Source organism: Mesocricetus auratus, unplaced genomic scaffold, assembly GCF_017639785.1.
Source record: "Mesocricetus auratus isolate SY011 unplaced genomic scaffold, BCM_Maur_2.0 Super-Scaffold_100676, whole genome shotgun sequence".
NCBI classification, from domain to species: Eukaryota; Metazoa; Chordata; class Mammalia; order Rodentia; family Cricetidae; genus Mesocricetus; species Mesocricetus auratus.
The window spans coordinates 159866036-159881035 of record NW_024429266.1 but is presented as its reverse complement, the minus strand read 5'-3'; the positions used below and the strand labels follow the sequence as shown (position 1 = coordinate 159881035).

The 15000-nt window shown below is 41.5% G+C and overlaps 1 protein-coding gene across 13 annotated transcripts in view; it reads left to right on the top strand.

Moving 5' to 3' along the window:
- The window catches only part of Foxp1 (forkhead box P1), a 405483-nt gene that overhangs the window by 345966 nt on the left and 44517 nt on the right, over positions 1-15000 (top strand). For all 13 annotated transcript variants that reach the window (XM_040738590.1, XM_005071201.4, XM_040738594.1 and 10 more), the window contains one exon: positions 7302-7406. In XM_040738590.1, the coding sequence (XP_040594524.1) occupies positions 7302-7406 (105 nt within the window). The remainder of the gene's footprint in view (positions 1-7301; positions 7407-15000) is intronic.

Sequence of the window (15000 nt, the reverse complement as noted above, 5' to 3'; positions counted from 1 at the left end):
TTGAATTCTTTTTTGTTTGTTTGTTTGTTTGTTTTTACGAGACAGGGTTTCTCTGTATTGTTTTGGAGGCTGTCGGTCCAGCCTGGCCTCTAACTCACAGAGATCCACCTGCCTCGTCTCCCGAATGCTGGGATTAAAGGCGTGCGCCACCACCACCTGGCAAGAATTGAACTCTTATCATGTATCTGTAAAGGGAAACCTTTTCCTTGTGAGAAGCCTTCCCGCCAGCCTGGTTCTAGAGCCACATCAGTCCCAAATAAACACACAGGAGGCTATGTTAATTATGAAGCTGTTGGCCTTGCTTGTTTTTTACTGGCTAGCCCTGACTTAAGTAATTACCCCATAATTGTTAATCTAAGTATTTCTCTTACCGGAGAATAGTTCCGGGCTTCCTACCCCATGGCGTTACATCTTGACTCTCTGTGTTTCTCCTTCCCAGAGTCCTCCTGGACTCCTAGTCCCACCTATCTTGGTTCCCTGTTGGCCCAACAGTGCTTTATTGACATAATCACAGGACTTCCCACATCATGTATCATATGCAAAAATTGATGGAGAGTGGATCATAGACCATGAGAGAGGAAAATCTATAAAACTCTCCGAAACCAACATCTTCTCTGCCTTCAATTAGGGGACAGTTTCTTGAATATTATGTTAAACATGAAATGAAACAACATAAAAATACATAAATTGAACTTTATCAAAATTAAAAATTTTGTGCTTCATAGTATACCAGCAAGAAAGAGACAGCCCAAATGATTGTAAATATTTGTAATTATAACTGGTGAGATATTTGTATCCAGAAAAAAAGTAACAATAAAATAATGTAGTTAAAAATAGGTAAAGGATTGATCGGCATTTCTGTAAGAAAGTTGTACTAACGGCCGATCAGCCAATGAAGACTCATTCAGCCATGTTACTTATTAGGCAGGTGTAAATTGAGAAAAACAGAAATCAGCAAGCATCACTTTCCTTCCACACCAGCTGGCGAGTAAAAGAGAGAGTGACAATCGCAAGTGTTGGTGAGAGCATGGGGAGGTTGCAGCGGTGCTCGTGGGAATGCAGCATAGTGCTAGGGCTATGGGAGGAGTATGTGTGTGACCAGTAGACATGGCATGCCTAGGATACAGGGCTTGGGAGACAGAGAAAGAGGATGGTTATTCTAGCCCGGCCAAATAAATAAGTAAATAAAGTTACTATACAGACCAACAGTTTTTATTTCTAAATGTATATTCTGTTTGGCCTATTTGAGGGAGGGAGGGAGGAAGGGAGGGGCAGAGAGAGAGAGGGAGAGAGAGAGAGAGAGAGGTGATGGGAAGAGGGAAGCTATGATCAGAATATGAAAAGAAATTATTTTAAATTAAAAAAAAAGTGGAGAGGATACAAAATGATTCTAAAAACCTGAAGACCAGGATGTCTGTTGTAGGACAGGGTCTTCTAGAAATCTCGATAATATGATCACCTAAACATGACCTACATAATGACAACACAACATGCCAACATGGATGGGGGAAATGTCACAAGTCCCTACCCTGAGATGAAGAGCTACAAAGTGGTTGTTGAGAGAGGGAGAATCAGTCTTCTCCTGGGATGAGTCTCCTGATTGGTTATTCAATCCCATGTGGTCAGCCCCAAATAAATGTACATGAGAGCCACACCACATAGACTCAGTAGACATACATATGTGTATGAGTATGTCACAGTAATAGTTAAAGAAGGACAAGTCATGAGTTTAAAAGGGAGTTGGAAGTGTGTTAGAGGAGAGAGAGGCTAGAAATTATGTAAATACAATAATCATGTAAAAATTCTGAAAAATAAGAACCTTGAAAAAATATTTAATCAGATACATATTTAAACATGGACATATTCAGAGCAGCAGTGTTCCTAGGTGTCAACATGTAAAACAGCTCAAATTGTTCATTGAGAAATTAATTATCGTATAAAAATGTGCCGCGTATGTCTAGTGGAATAGTCTTTAGCCACAAAAAGCTGCAATTTGGATGTGTTAGCCTCTAAGATATGTGAAGTGAAGGAAGCCACACACTGGTGAGCACATGTTGTCTGATGGTGTTTACACGAAATATATAGAACAGGCAAGTATCTGGGGTCCGGAAGTAGATAAGTGATCAATCGACAGGCAGGGAAGGGGTAGGAAGTACGTGCTGCCAGGTACAGAATTTCTGTAGGGATGCTTAAATGAGACTGCAGTAATGGTTCCATAGCTCCAACTGTACACAAAGTCATTGACTGAGTGAACTAACGCTTCATTGTATGGCACATAATTGTATGGAACAACAACAACAAATCATGATTTTAAGCAATCGCAAAAAGATTAACATAGCTTTCTATGACTTAATTTATCAAGTACACGCTTAAGGAACTACCATACAGTTTATAATTTTGGTGTGATGGTTGGGTAGGGAGAAGGGATGTACCCCAGTGTTGTCTTTGCTGCAAATGATTCAAGTTAAAAAGACCAAGTAGGTAAATTTGGGATGGGACAAAAATGAGCTCAGGGAGACTCAGAAGACATGTCAGGCCACGTGTCGCTTGCATTAAGAAATATTTAGTTATAGCTTTTGTGGAGGGTAGAATTGATTTCTATACTCAAAGCTGGCATATAGTTTGGCAGGACATGTTTGATTTGGTGAGGTCTGCATTCTGTCTCCTTAGTCAAGAATTTCTCTTCCTTCAGTCACCACAGCTTAAATGTTACAGAAGCCTGTAGACTGCAATCTTGAGAAGTTGTCTTTATGGCAGGCAACGTAATAATTCCAGTTTCCAGTTTTGCCTAGGCAATGAACTGGGGGCTGTAAAGTGAAGTCACCCATGGTGAACATCCAAACTTCTCCAAGAAACCTGGGGTTGTAGCTCAGGGGTAGCAAGCTTGCCCAGTATGCAGAAGACCCAGGGTTCAAGCTCCATTCCTGACTGAAAAGATCTTTTCTACCATCCATGTGCAAGTAAAGACTGTGGCTGGTGTATGTCAATGTCGGAAAAATAAATCGAACAGAAATAGCATAGCAAATGTCATTGGGAATGGAGGCATCACACCATAGCAAATGTAAACGCATTGATAAGTACCATGTAGTGTCAGGAGCTAGTTCATATCTATATGTAATTATACTTTCCCTGGCACGTTGACTCCTTCACATCTGAAACGCTACCACTGTTCTCGTGTTAAATTATATTTAGTTTTTACGTAGCAAGGATTATCAGAAAAGATTTAAATCAATTGGCTTTTCTCGAATGCATCTATCTATGTTGCAAATAGACTGAATAAAATTAAGTAATACAAAGTATCTTTGGTGATAATTTCTCCTGTGGGTTTGCATAATTCTGGTCTTTACCTACAAGAATAAGAGAAAGCAAATATTGAGTATATTACCACACAAAAATGAAATAGGACGAGGTGTTTGCTGTCTGTTCATTGATAAATCCACATGGCAGTTATTGAGCAGTGTATGGAGTGCTTAGTATGTGGGAATGAATAAGTGATCCTTGCCTCTAGGAATATTCAACCTGAGTTTATAGTAAAACAAACTAAAATTTTAGTGAACATTTGACCTGGGGCCTGGCATAGTGTAGTACACACTTGTAATCCCAGAGCTTGGCAGAGGGTGGCCGGAATTCAAGGTTATTCTTGGCTACATAGAGTTCAAAGCTACCTGGGCAAAGAAAAGAAGGAAAGAGAGAGAGGTAGGGGAGAGGAAAGGAAAAGGAAGCCAAGAAAGAAAAAGAAAAGGAATAATTGATCCAAACTTCTCTGAGTTTCATTTTGGGTGAATGTGTTTGAGCATCTTAAAAAGCAAACATGGTAAGCATTTCCAGACACTCATGGCCACCTCTGACCAGTTATGACTGAGTCTTAGGGTTCCTGTCCACCATCAGATGCTCTGAGCCTTGTCTGCCCACTATCTTTCAGCCTGTTCCCTGCAGCTCTAAAATTAACTAAGGTTAATGGGTTTGTGTTTGCTTTCTTGGCTCTTTTGTCAGAAGCCAGAAAGCAGTGGAAATCTAATGTTCCTTCCTCCACTCTCTTGATGAAACATCAAAGGTCTTATCCAGAGATGTGACAGAGACTGCATGGTGGAGCTGTGTGCAGAATGACCCAGAGGCCAGAAGCCAGCCTCAACCATGTACCATGGTGGCTGTGCAGCTTTACTATGGCAACATAGCCAGTGGCAGACTGCGGGTCCAGTCTTGAGTGGTACTGCATACATGAGTGCATACAACTGTTAGTGATTGCATGTCAGCAGCTTCATACAACTGACAAAATAAAAACTTCATAAAAGGTATTAAAAACTTGTCAGGTAAATACTCAAGTTTCCTTGACCTCCAGTACATCTCCCAGTGTTGAGTTGTTGGTGTCTCAAGAGTCTTTGCAGAGGTCCCATCAGGGTACCACTGCCAACTTCTTCTCACATCCAAATGTAAGTATTTTCTTTAGACAATGGAGTATTTGAACGTATTCAGTTTACACAGTGCATATGGAAAGCTGGTGACAGTGTTTGTTGCCACTTTACAAAATAATAACACAGCAGAAGAAAGATATGGAGCAGTAACCCACAAGAATGTAAATAGTGATGTCTAGGGTGGAGTGACATGGATATCATGTAGCCAACTCTGCACCGTGTGACAATAAGAGAGCATGTGATCTTTTCACGATAAGGATCAGCGTTTTACATTGAATAAACAACTAAGTATGTGCTTCTGTGCACAGGGTTGTCATTTGTTTAGTCTTTGAGAATCGTGACCTAAGTCATCTCTCTATCTTTCAGGTGATTTCAAGTTAAAGTAGAAATAAACACCTAGAGGGAAATAGTTTCTATTCATGAGTTCATCAGATAAATCAGGAGGACAGCAAGCATTGTGGTGAACTGTGCATGTTGTGTTGATAATTAGAGAACTCTTGACTAAACTCAGTACCATTTGCAGTCCCCACTTGGCAATAGGAGTTTTTTGTGTTCTCAGTAGTCAAAGCTCCTGGCTTCTACACTGAAGAAGGAAAACCACACATGCATATAGTGATGCAGGTTGGTGGGTACATTGCACTCACTCAGCCAGAGCAACTGATACGGTATTCCTAGTGGAGTATAAATCCTAGTGTCATTGGTTGGTTGATTCTAAGTTTCTCTGAATGTGTTTTTTGGTAGAAATTGTTGCATGCTGACTTAATAAATTTTATCTCTAGGATATTACTTACAAAGATTAGAAATATTACAGAAATCTGAGTATCCAAATTACAGGAGTGGTTAAAGATAGATGCTTAAGATGGTGGCGTGTTCCCCATCAAGTAGCTGAAAGTTTTGAAGACTAGTTATAGCATTTCTTTACAATAAGACATTAAGACTGGAGAGATGGCTCAGTGGTTAAGAGTACTTGGGTACTTTTGCAGAGGACCCAGGTTCACTTTCCAGTACCCACATGGTGGCCCACAACCATCTATAACTCCCTGAAAGGGATCTTCTGACCTCTGTAGGCACCAAACACCCACATGGTACCCATGTATACATGCAGATAACGCATTCATACACATAAATAAAATAAACAAAACATTGTAAATGTTTAAAAGCAAAATGACATGAAGTATATAGAGTATAATTCTTCATGCTTTAATTTGTCAAAATTATGTATTTATGCATATCTTAAGATATTTATTCTCAGTATTTTTCAAACTTTACATACACATTTATATGCACATGCATATATATTCTGATAAAACTAGGAGAATACTTCAATTAGTTTTTCATCAAATTGCTGAAGAAAATAATTACTGGGGTAGGGATTCTTCTGAAACCATTAAGAAAAATGCTTTTAATAAATTGTGCCTTTGCTCTCAGAGTGTGTGAGGCATCTGATAGTGGTGAAATAATCTTTCAATTCTAAGCCTGTCAGTGATTTGTGACTGTTCGTGTGCAGACCTGCAGGTGAAAACCTTCATTGGGTCTCGTGAAATTTTACCCTCTGTTCCTAGAGATGCCCTTCTGCCATTGGTTTCACAATTCTCACCGCTGATGCCTCGTTCTCTAGTTTATTTCCTTTCCCTGTAAGGTGGATGCTTTGCTACCTTTAGTGTTTTTAAAATTCCATCTTTCTTTTGGTTCCCATGTTTATTTCTTTTGTGAGAGGAAAAGTACCTCATTTACCTCATTGGGGTTTTCAAGTTGTTTGATTTCCAGCAGAATCATTTTTAAAATATAGGGAGATTTCATTGCCTTTGGGAGGTGTTGTTCTCTGATGTGTTCACTTTGGATCTCTGCGATTTAAGACTCATGCATGCGTGTGCACTTGCGTCACGTGTGTGTGTGTGTGTGTGTTGTCTGTCTGTCTGTGTATCTGTGTATCACACTGAGCTCTTGAAGTTCAAATCAAGGAGAAGCAGCAACAAAAGTTGCTTTCTAAGAAGAGAGTGTGCCCAAGTACAAAGTAGAACTCTAGGTGTTCATTTTATATTTTTATTTGATGGAATTTAGGGCTATCGAAATGGCTGCAAAAAATCACTTGTCTAAAGGAAATGTAGATAGAGAAAATATTTGAGAACATGGCTGGTCGCACAAACCCAACAGACTCCTCCCCGTGCACCACATGGCTCAGATCAAAGCATCCCCTGACTTGATCCCAGTGGCCAGATCATTACTTATCGATTGGAACCCCACTGGAGGGTTAACCCTTTGTTGCCCATGGTCACTCTCAAGCTTGCTGTCAGTAGCTTGAGAAATACATACTTCGTACCACCACAAGTTAATTCTAAGCTACTCATCGGTGTGGGTATATTTACCCTGAAAAATACCTTTTAGGATTGCACATTATTATTTGCAATAGTTTTTGCTGGATAAGATTATTTTTCTTTTAAAAGAGAACACTTGGATTCTGTTAAAGCTGTCCTCATAGAGAGGAGGATAGGAAGAAATGTGAACTGTCCCTGTGTGGAAAATACGAGCACTGCAAATCCAGTACAGGTTTTCCAGTTCGTACTATGGACGCTCAGGAAAGTATGGCGGTTTTTGCAGCGGCCTTCGCTGTCCTGGTAGAGGGCTTTGCTTCAAACAAAAACCTGTCAAATACTTTTCACACGTGGAGGTAGGTTCCTAACATCAGGCAATTATAACTCAATGTGTTTAGAACATAATCTTCCAGCTCATAGCTTAACTCTTGCTTTAAAAAATTTTTTTAAAGCAGGATTAATTAGATTCCATGGGGAATGACATGTACGATTTGTAACATGCTCCGTGGGCCTCGTGGACTCTCTGGTGTCCGGGCTGTGTTTCACTCACTCTCTGACCTTTCGTGTTTTCTTGCAGCTTGTCCCATGAGGAGCATCCCCACAGCCATCCTCTCTACGGACATGGCGTATGCAAGTGGCCAGGATGTGAAGCAGTCTGTGACGACTTCCCAGCCTTTCTAAAGTAAGGATTATCTGCCATGTCTTCTCTGTAGCACGGCTGCCCCATCTGCTGTCTGTCCTTTGTCCACCAGCTTGCCTTCCTCTTGGAGAGTGCCACACAGCCCTTCAGAGGGTGGCCTCTGAATAACCGTCATATGAAGTTAGCTCATCCCTGGAGGGCTGTCCCCTAAAGGGAAGGAGACTTAATGGAAGACACCAATAGCACTGATAGAGAGAGAAACCCAGGGTCGCCCTTCAGTTATGTCAGTGACTGGTTCTGTCTAGTTCAGTGGCTGGGCCCCTTCTTTGGCATGGGATCCTGAGACAGTGCCACCATCTTGGTTTCTTATCTCTTTGTATGGAGTGGCTTCTGTTTAGATCACTCTCTTTCCCCCCAGGAGAAGTGGGGGAATGTATGATGTAAACTCAGACTGTCTCATCCCAAACTGTGGTGCTGATAGTCTTTCCCAAAACGGGCTGCTCATCTTCTCCATTTGACGTGGATGTCTGTGCCTCTCATCTTTGAATTACTTCCCTCCCTTGTGCTGTCCAATCAGCTAGAAATCTGACCCAGCTACCCTGCGTTCTTGGCACCACTTCTCTATAACACGTTGAATCCTTAACTAATCAATGTACTGAATACAGTGGTCTTAGTGTTTTGTTGCTGTGAAAAGATGCCATGACCAAGTCAACTCTTAAAACATTTAATTAGGGGGCTTGCTTACAATGTTAGAAGGTTAGTCCATGATCAAAATGGCAGAGAGCAGATGGGCATGGCGCTGGAGCAGTAGCTGAGACCTTTACATCACAATCTGCAGGCAGCAGGCAGAGAGACACTGGGCCTCTTGTGGCTTATACCCTCACTGACTCACCTCCAACAAGACCGCATCTCCCAATATTTCTTAAACAATTCCACTAGCTGGGGACCAAACAGCGAAATACATGAGCCTACAGGGGCCATTCTGATTGAAGTCACTGCAATAGTTATCACCTTCTATTTAGCATGTATCACATGTTGCTTCTGTACATTGGGTCACATGATGGTTTCTCTGGGCTGAGAGCATCCTTTATGGGCCAGGTCTTTATGGGCCAGATACAAACATTGTGATGCAGGCATCCTCTAGAGATACTGCAGGTAGTTTTCTGTGAATATTTCATTATTATATCAATGCATAGTAGGGTTTGAACTTATTATATAGCTTCTCAGATGGTATTCTTCACTTCAAGCGTATTCTGTGGTCAGTGTACATTTAGGTCATGCCCAAAAGAGCTAGTATCAGCATCAAGAGCAGCAACAATTGTCTCCGATTACATTATTAGCATTTAGATGAGTGATGCTGGCTCTGTTATCTGTGTAGCCCCTTCATGGAATCTGTTTTGTTACCACCCTATCAATGCCTAATCGTATTTATCCAATGAGAGAAAAAGAGCTGGGCAGAGCATGCTTGAAATTCTGATTTTCCCCATCTGCACCAATGCTAAGTAAATACTGATTCCACTCTTCTGTAGAATGTCTGACAAGCATCAGCCAACATGATTTATGGTTATAAAATCTTGAACTATAAAATTGTTGTCATCACTTGTGTGGCATGTATCAATTCTAGGGACAGAAAATGCGTTGCCAGTTCCCTAGTTTGACCCATTTAAAAAGTTTCATTAAGAGTCCAAGTATTTCTAACCTAATAATCTTTAAGTCATAGATTCATGTGTTATGAGCTGGCAGTTAAGATATGGCTAGGCCTCAGCATCCAGAAAGAGTGAATGATTCAAACCACTTCTAAAGAAAAAAGAAAAAAAAAAAAGCAAAGATCACTTGAATTGAGGCCTGCATTTCCCTCCTACAAACAAGAAGCCCGTTCACTTCTCAGGATGTTAGGAGCCTGACTCTGAGTTGGAAGCCATCTCTCCAGCCTTTATTGTGGTTTTGCACATGGCATGACATGCTCCTGGTTCCTGTTTGCGCAGCGGAACTGGAGTGCCCACTATCAGCTTGCAACACTGCTTGCTTATTTTCTACTGTTTGCTTATGTGCTAGTATTTTTCAGAAGACTTTGTTTGCAAGTTGCACACACATGACTTGAGTTGATATAAGAAAAAGAATAAAGGCAGGGGTGAAAGTGAGCCAGTATAGAGCGGAACTCCTGGAGCACTGCTAACGCCAGCCATGTCAGGATCCAAGTGGCTGACCGGGGTTAAAGGGGTGCTGCAGTTTGGGGTTCCCATTAGTTTGGTATTTCTCTGTTGCCTTCATCCTTGAGACTTTTCTAACTGGAACTGGAGAACACAGGTTTGCATTTCATGGGATTATGAATCCCACATTGCAGGATTTTCCCCCCATTCTCAGAAAAGCCTTGTGCAGACTACCATTGGTTCAGTTTTAAGCCGAGCTCAATCACATTCTCTCCTCTAGAGCAAAGGGATTCACACACGTGATCTGTCTTGAAATGGGGATGAGAGATGGGGTTCTAGAAAACAAAAGTGAGTCTTCCCACGGAAGAAGCCCCCATGAATTCAACTTTACTGAGTTCGCAACTCAAGATCTCAATTTTCCTTCTTTTCCAGCAAGATTGTAATACTTGGGATTGAGGCTGATCTTTAGGCTCAGACTCTTGCCTAATGAAGTGGAACACAAGTTGGTCATCTTGGGGACTTTCAGCAGCATGTGTGTGCTCAGCCCCAAAGAGAAATACAGTGGGTCTAGGGAAAGTCTTCTTGCACTTCCAGTGAAAGCCTTGTGGTTTCCTTGAACTCTTGACACTGTTATCAGAGAACGTTAGTTCCAGCATTTCTCTTCAGATTGCTGGATTGGAAGGCTCTGGAAGAATCTCCTTGGCTCTACTTGCCCATAAGCCTCCTCCATTTTTACAAGTTATTTTTTATGGTGTAAGCAAATTGACACTAGTCACTTCGTAATAATGTATAATTAAACAACTTTAAGTATGCAGCAGGCATGGTTTCAGATATGTAATAATACATATTAACTCATTGAATCCTCACAGCTACCTGAGAAAATGTCATAGTAGCATTTTGAACATACAGTTAAGTTGATAAAGGAGCAGAGAGTTTGAGTGATTTACCCAAAGTCCCCCAAGTCACTGTGACTTCTGGTTGCAGAGTCTTGTTCTCCACTCTCACACTGTGCTACCTGGGAGAGACTAGACTTTTTTAAATTAGAAAATTACTTTCTACTTAAGGCAGTGGATGTGAAAAAAGTCTTAAAGGTGGGTGAGGAATGGAGCCCCCTTTGAGAGTAGTCATTTGTGTAGTTAGGATGCATCTCAGCCCCTTTTAGCATGTGTACTTCTGCATATCAGTAACATCTCTTAGAAGGTAGGCTCCAAGGGCTTATCATAGGAAGTGCCTAGCCCTTAATAAGCTCTCTATAAACATGGACACGTCCCATCTACTTAGGTGTGTTTTAGGAGCAATAATTTTAAATATGCAGAAATTCCTGACCTTGTATTTCAAGAAGGCACTGATGGCTGTTCTCTGAAATAAATGTAAAAAGTTGCCTACAGTCCAGTCCTAAGGGTGGTGTGGCATTATGGAGAGTTAATACATTAGGCCTTCCTGGCCTTCTGAGTCCTGTCCCTCCTGTCAGTGAGGAAGAAGCATGCCCTATGCCCCTCATGCTAGCTGCATGTGGCCTCTGACCTAGGGTCACGTTTTTGCATCCACCCTGTATTTTCCAGCTGAACAGTGCTTTGTGGGTCCTCAACTCCTTAGGCTGGGTAGCCAGGGGAATGTGTGTGGGAGGGCCTGTAATTTCCCCCACACCCACAGGCTTTAAGCTCCTGGTTCTGGGGTTCTCCAACCTAGCTTTTCAGGTTTGGTGTTGGAAGGGAACATGATGCTTAGTTCCTGTTCTCCAGCCAATGAGTGACTCCAGGTGGTAGGTGTAATTTTCACAGTGGTCAGAAGTGCTTCAGGATACAACGCCAGTTAGACAAAGAAGTATCACTGTCCACGGCGAAAGGAGACTCACAGGCAAAGGCAGAGGTGTGTTTTCCTCCTCTTGATGAAGACGTATGCGAGTTATGGAAAATGAAAACCAGAGACTTAACTTGACACCTTCACCACGGGGTTGTCCCTAAGGTGAGGGCGATCACAGCACCATTAATTTCAGAGACAAACACTGTTCAAAAGAGCTTGCTGTTGTCTTCCTCTCCAGCCAGCAGAGACCTTGCTTATGCTCTGCTAGTTTTAGCACTGGGCTCTGTGTTCTCTCTTTCTTAAACCTCCCCTCCCATAGCTGTCACTTGACTGGATATTGTTGGGGTTTACTGATGCCAGCAGGTGCTCCTGCTCGCTCTAATGTCATCCCAGCCGGCTTTGCTCTGATTTCTTCCAGGAACAGGGAATGAAAGCAAACCCATGGCCTTCCAGGAGGGGAAGCCTGGCGCTGTGGAGAAACACGGTAGACAAGAAGGTTCTGAGGCATGGCCATACTCTATTTTCTAATTTGAGTGTGCAGCCAGATCAGGCAGCACGTTCAGAAATGCTTGCCAGGAGTATTTTCTTTTTCCCTTAAGCCTCAGCCCCACCCACCCTGTGCCTTGCTTTGGAGATAGAACCCAGGGCCTGGGCCAGCACCCTACTAGACCCTGAGTGACACCCCTTAAATCCCTACTTAGTCTTCCATTTGATTTCATCACTTTGTATACTTGCATAGTATTCCATTTGAAAAGAATGTTTTCCCCCTTTTTGGTTATTTTCCATATAGAAAAGCTCCATGCAGACAAAGGCAAACAAAACAAAAATGCCTCTAGCAAGTAAGTCAGATGTATGTAATTTATCAAAGCCAGAAGAAGCTTTCTATGGGTTTCTAAGGTAAGACATGAGAACAGCATCAAAGAGAAAGCCCAGAGATTGGACTTTGAGCCTTTCCTGAGGTTGAGGGCTGCAGACAGAACAAGATGGTTCTTTGGTAAATTGCTTAAAGGAAAAAAACATTTGTTTTCAGTGAATTTTACTTTTTAAAACTTGGGAGAGTTGCATGTGAAAGAAACTAAGTGTGTTCTGTACAGTTTTCACAAGTGTTTTTATCGTGGTAACATCTTGTTTACTTTAGTTCCCTGCCTAAAACTACTTGGAACATGTTAAGAAAACATTTCAAGAAACCCTGACAAAGAGGCTTTTGTTTCGCAGCCACGGAGAGGCTGCACGCCTCACAGAGGTGTTAACTTCCAGCCCCGTAAGCACTTCCACACGAAATTCCAGCAACAGTGTTTGTGGTTTTGGAAAAACAAAGTGATGCTAAAGAAACCAGGTATATGCTAATACATGTCTAGGGAGGCCGGATATCATAAATTGTTTCAAACCCATTTGTGGCTCTGGGGCTTGCACGCCTGAATGTTGGGCAGGGAAATTACCTCCACTTAGCTCAGGAGCATATGTAGTGCACACAGAGAGGGAATAGCTGCCCTTATTGTGAGTGTGTGCAGGTCAACTACCAACCTCACTGTTGCAACCTCTCAAGATCATGGACATGAATTTTTCCCCATCAGATCTGAGGGGAGAAGTCTTTGAATGTTGCAAAAATGAGCTTTGTATTTTTACAAACATGACTTTTATACTTACTGTGCTTTTTCTAGTTTGTTTTTAAAAGAATAAAATCTGGGTGTTCCCAAAAAGGGGGAAATGTTTTTCCCTTAAAAGCCAGTTTTGTCTTTAACCTTCTTGACTTTGCTCAAGAGTTCAAGACCTTCCCTAGCACTTGAAGAGGTCAAAGTGGCCTAAAGACCACAGTGCCCTCTAGTGATATGTAGAATATCATAGAGAAAAGTTTAGACAGATCTGCCAAACAGGCCCATGCCGCCACTTTACTCAGAAAAAGAAACAAATAATATTTGGGTCCACTGTTATTTGGAGATGAAATTCAAGTTCTGCTTTCCTTGAAAACATGTGAAGTATTGTTAGTGTCTGCCTGGGAAGGCAGTTCTGCATACAGCTGCAAGTGTGGGGCACAGGCGTATGACCACTGGTTGGAGAACCATTAGTTAGCTTAGGTGTCTCATGTGATCACTTCCGGCATGAAATTATCAGGCTTTACTTTGAAGACAAGGATCGTCTCTCTGTGCCATACTTTTATTGACACCGTCTACCATATTATGGCCATGTCTAAATGGTAAAATTTATTATTAGCAGTAGTGTCACAAAAGTCTGAGACAGCGATTTTCCTTTCAATAAAAGTAGTTAAAAACCTTTTAGAAAATCCATAATTTTGATTGCTGGTACTTCATAAATGTATAACTGGTACTTTTTAGCTGTCTCTTTAGGGAAAAATGAGTTTTATCACCTGTGGTACCTGGGTTAATGAAATTGTGTGCTGGAATTTAGCCAGGATGAGAGATGAGATCATTCCAAGACACTAATATTGGCAACAGGTCTCATAAAAGCTCTAACTCTTGAGTGAAGTATCATTAGATTTTTAAAATTATTATTATTATTATTTTATGTAAATTGAGAGTTTAAGCTGGTTGTCAGTCCTCAAGTTGCTATACTAGTGAGATTCTTATTTGGCACACCATCCAAAACCCAGTGACCTAAAAACCAGCCTCGGAGCCAAGAGCAACAGAGCAGTGTCCATCAGTGCCTTGCAGAAGAATTTGCTTGCATCAGGTTTCAACTTCAGTTCCTGTTCAGTCTTTTACAAATCACGGCTCTCAGCTCAAATTTGAAATAATGCTGCCTTTTCCCCATCTTCCTCCCGTGTTTGATTGTTTGTGGATACGAGCTGTCCAGGAAATCCCATACTTACAGATATAAATCCAGAATGATCTTGTTTTTCCGCAGCCAACCCAGGATGTATGAGACAGTTATGATGATTTGTTAATTTTTGTGACCCGTGTTTATTTTATGTGTGCTGTATACTTTGAGGGTGGAATCAGCTGTTGAAATAGCCCGTGTCTCTCGCACATGGGGAGGAAGCGCTCCAGTTTTCCTTCTTTGCTTTGCATTCGCTGGCTTTATTTTTGGAAGGGTTTTTTTTTTCCTCTTTTTTTAATCTCTTAGTGTCTGCTCTTTCCGAGCTTCTCCCACATGGTGATAAACAAGAGGTACATTGTGCCAGAGACTTCAACGGATCGTGTCCAGGGCGGGTCTTTGGAGATGTGTGAACAGGGTCACATTCTTTCCAAATGTGTTTTTGATCCACAATGTGTCTTGACTATATAATTCTGCTCTCATTTTTATGGGGACTTACATTCCCTCCAGATAATACACAAATCCTCAGGTTTCAAATGTGTTTCGGTAGAATTCTGCCTATTACAGATTTTACCAAGTCACAGTCTCTAAGAAGGAAAAACAATAATCACATTGTCTTTGGTGTTTTGCTTTTTTGCCTTTTCTCTTTTACTTTGCCTGGGGCGTGGGAGGGTAATCTATGTTTCATTGTTGTTTTTTGTTTTGTTTTGTTCTTTTGTTGTTGTTGATTTTTGTTTTCTTTTGTTTTGGGGGGCTAAATGTTGCTCTCCGTGTCCGAATCTCTTCCTATTTAGAGGCCCACTTTTCATTCCTGCTCTCCACGTCCGTTCACTGGTTGAGATTTGCTGCCCTGCCACTTTGATGTCTCAACTTAAGGAGATTTGTAATAAGGGAAACTGGGACAGTCGACC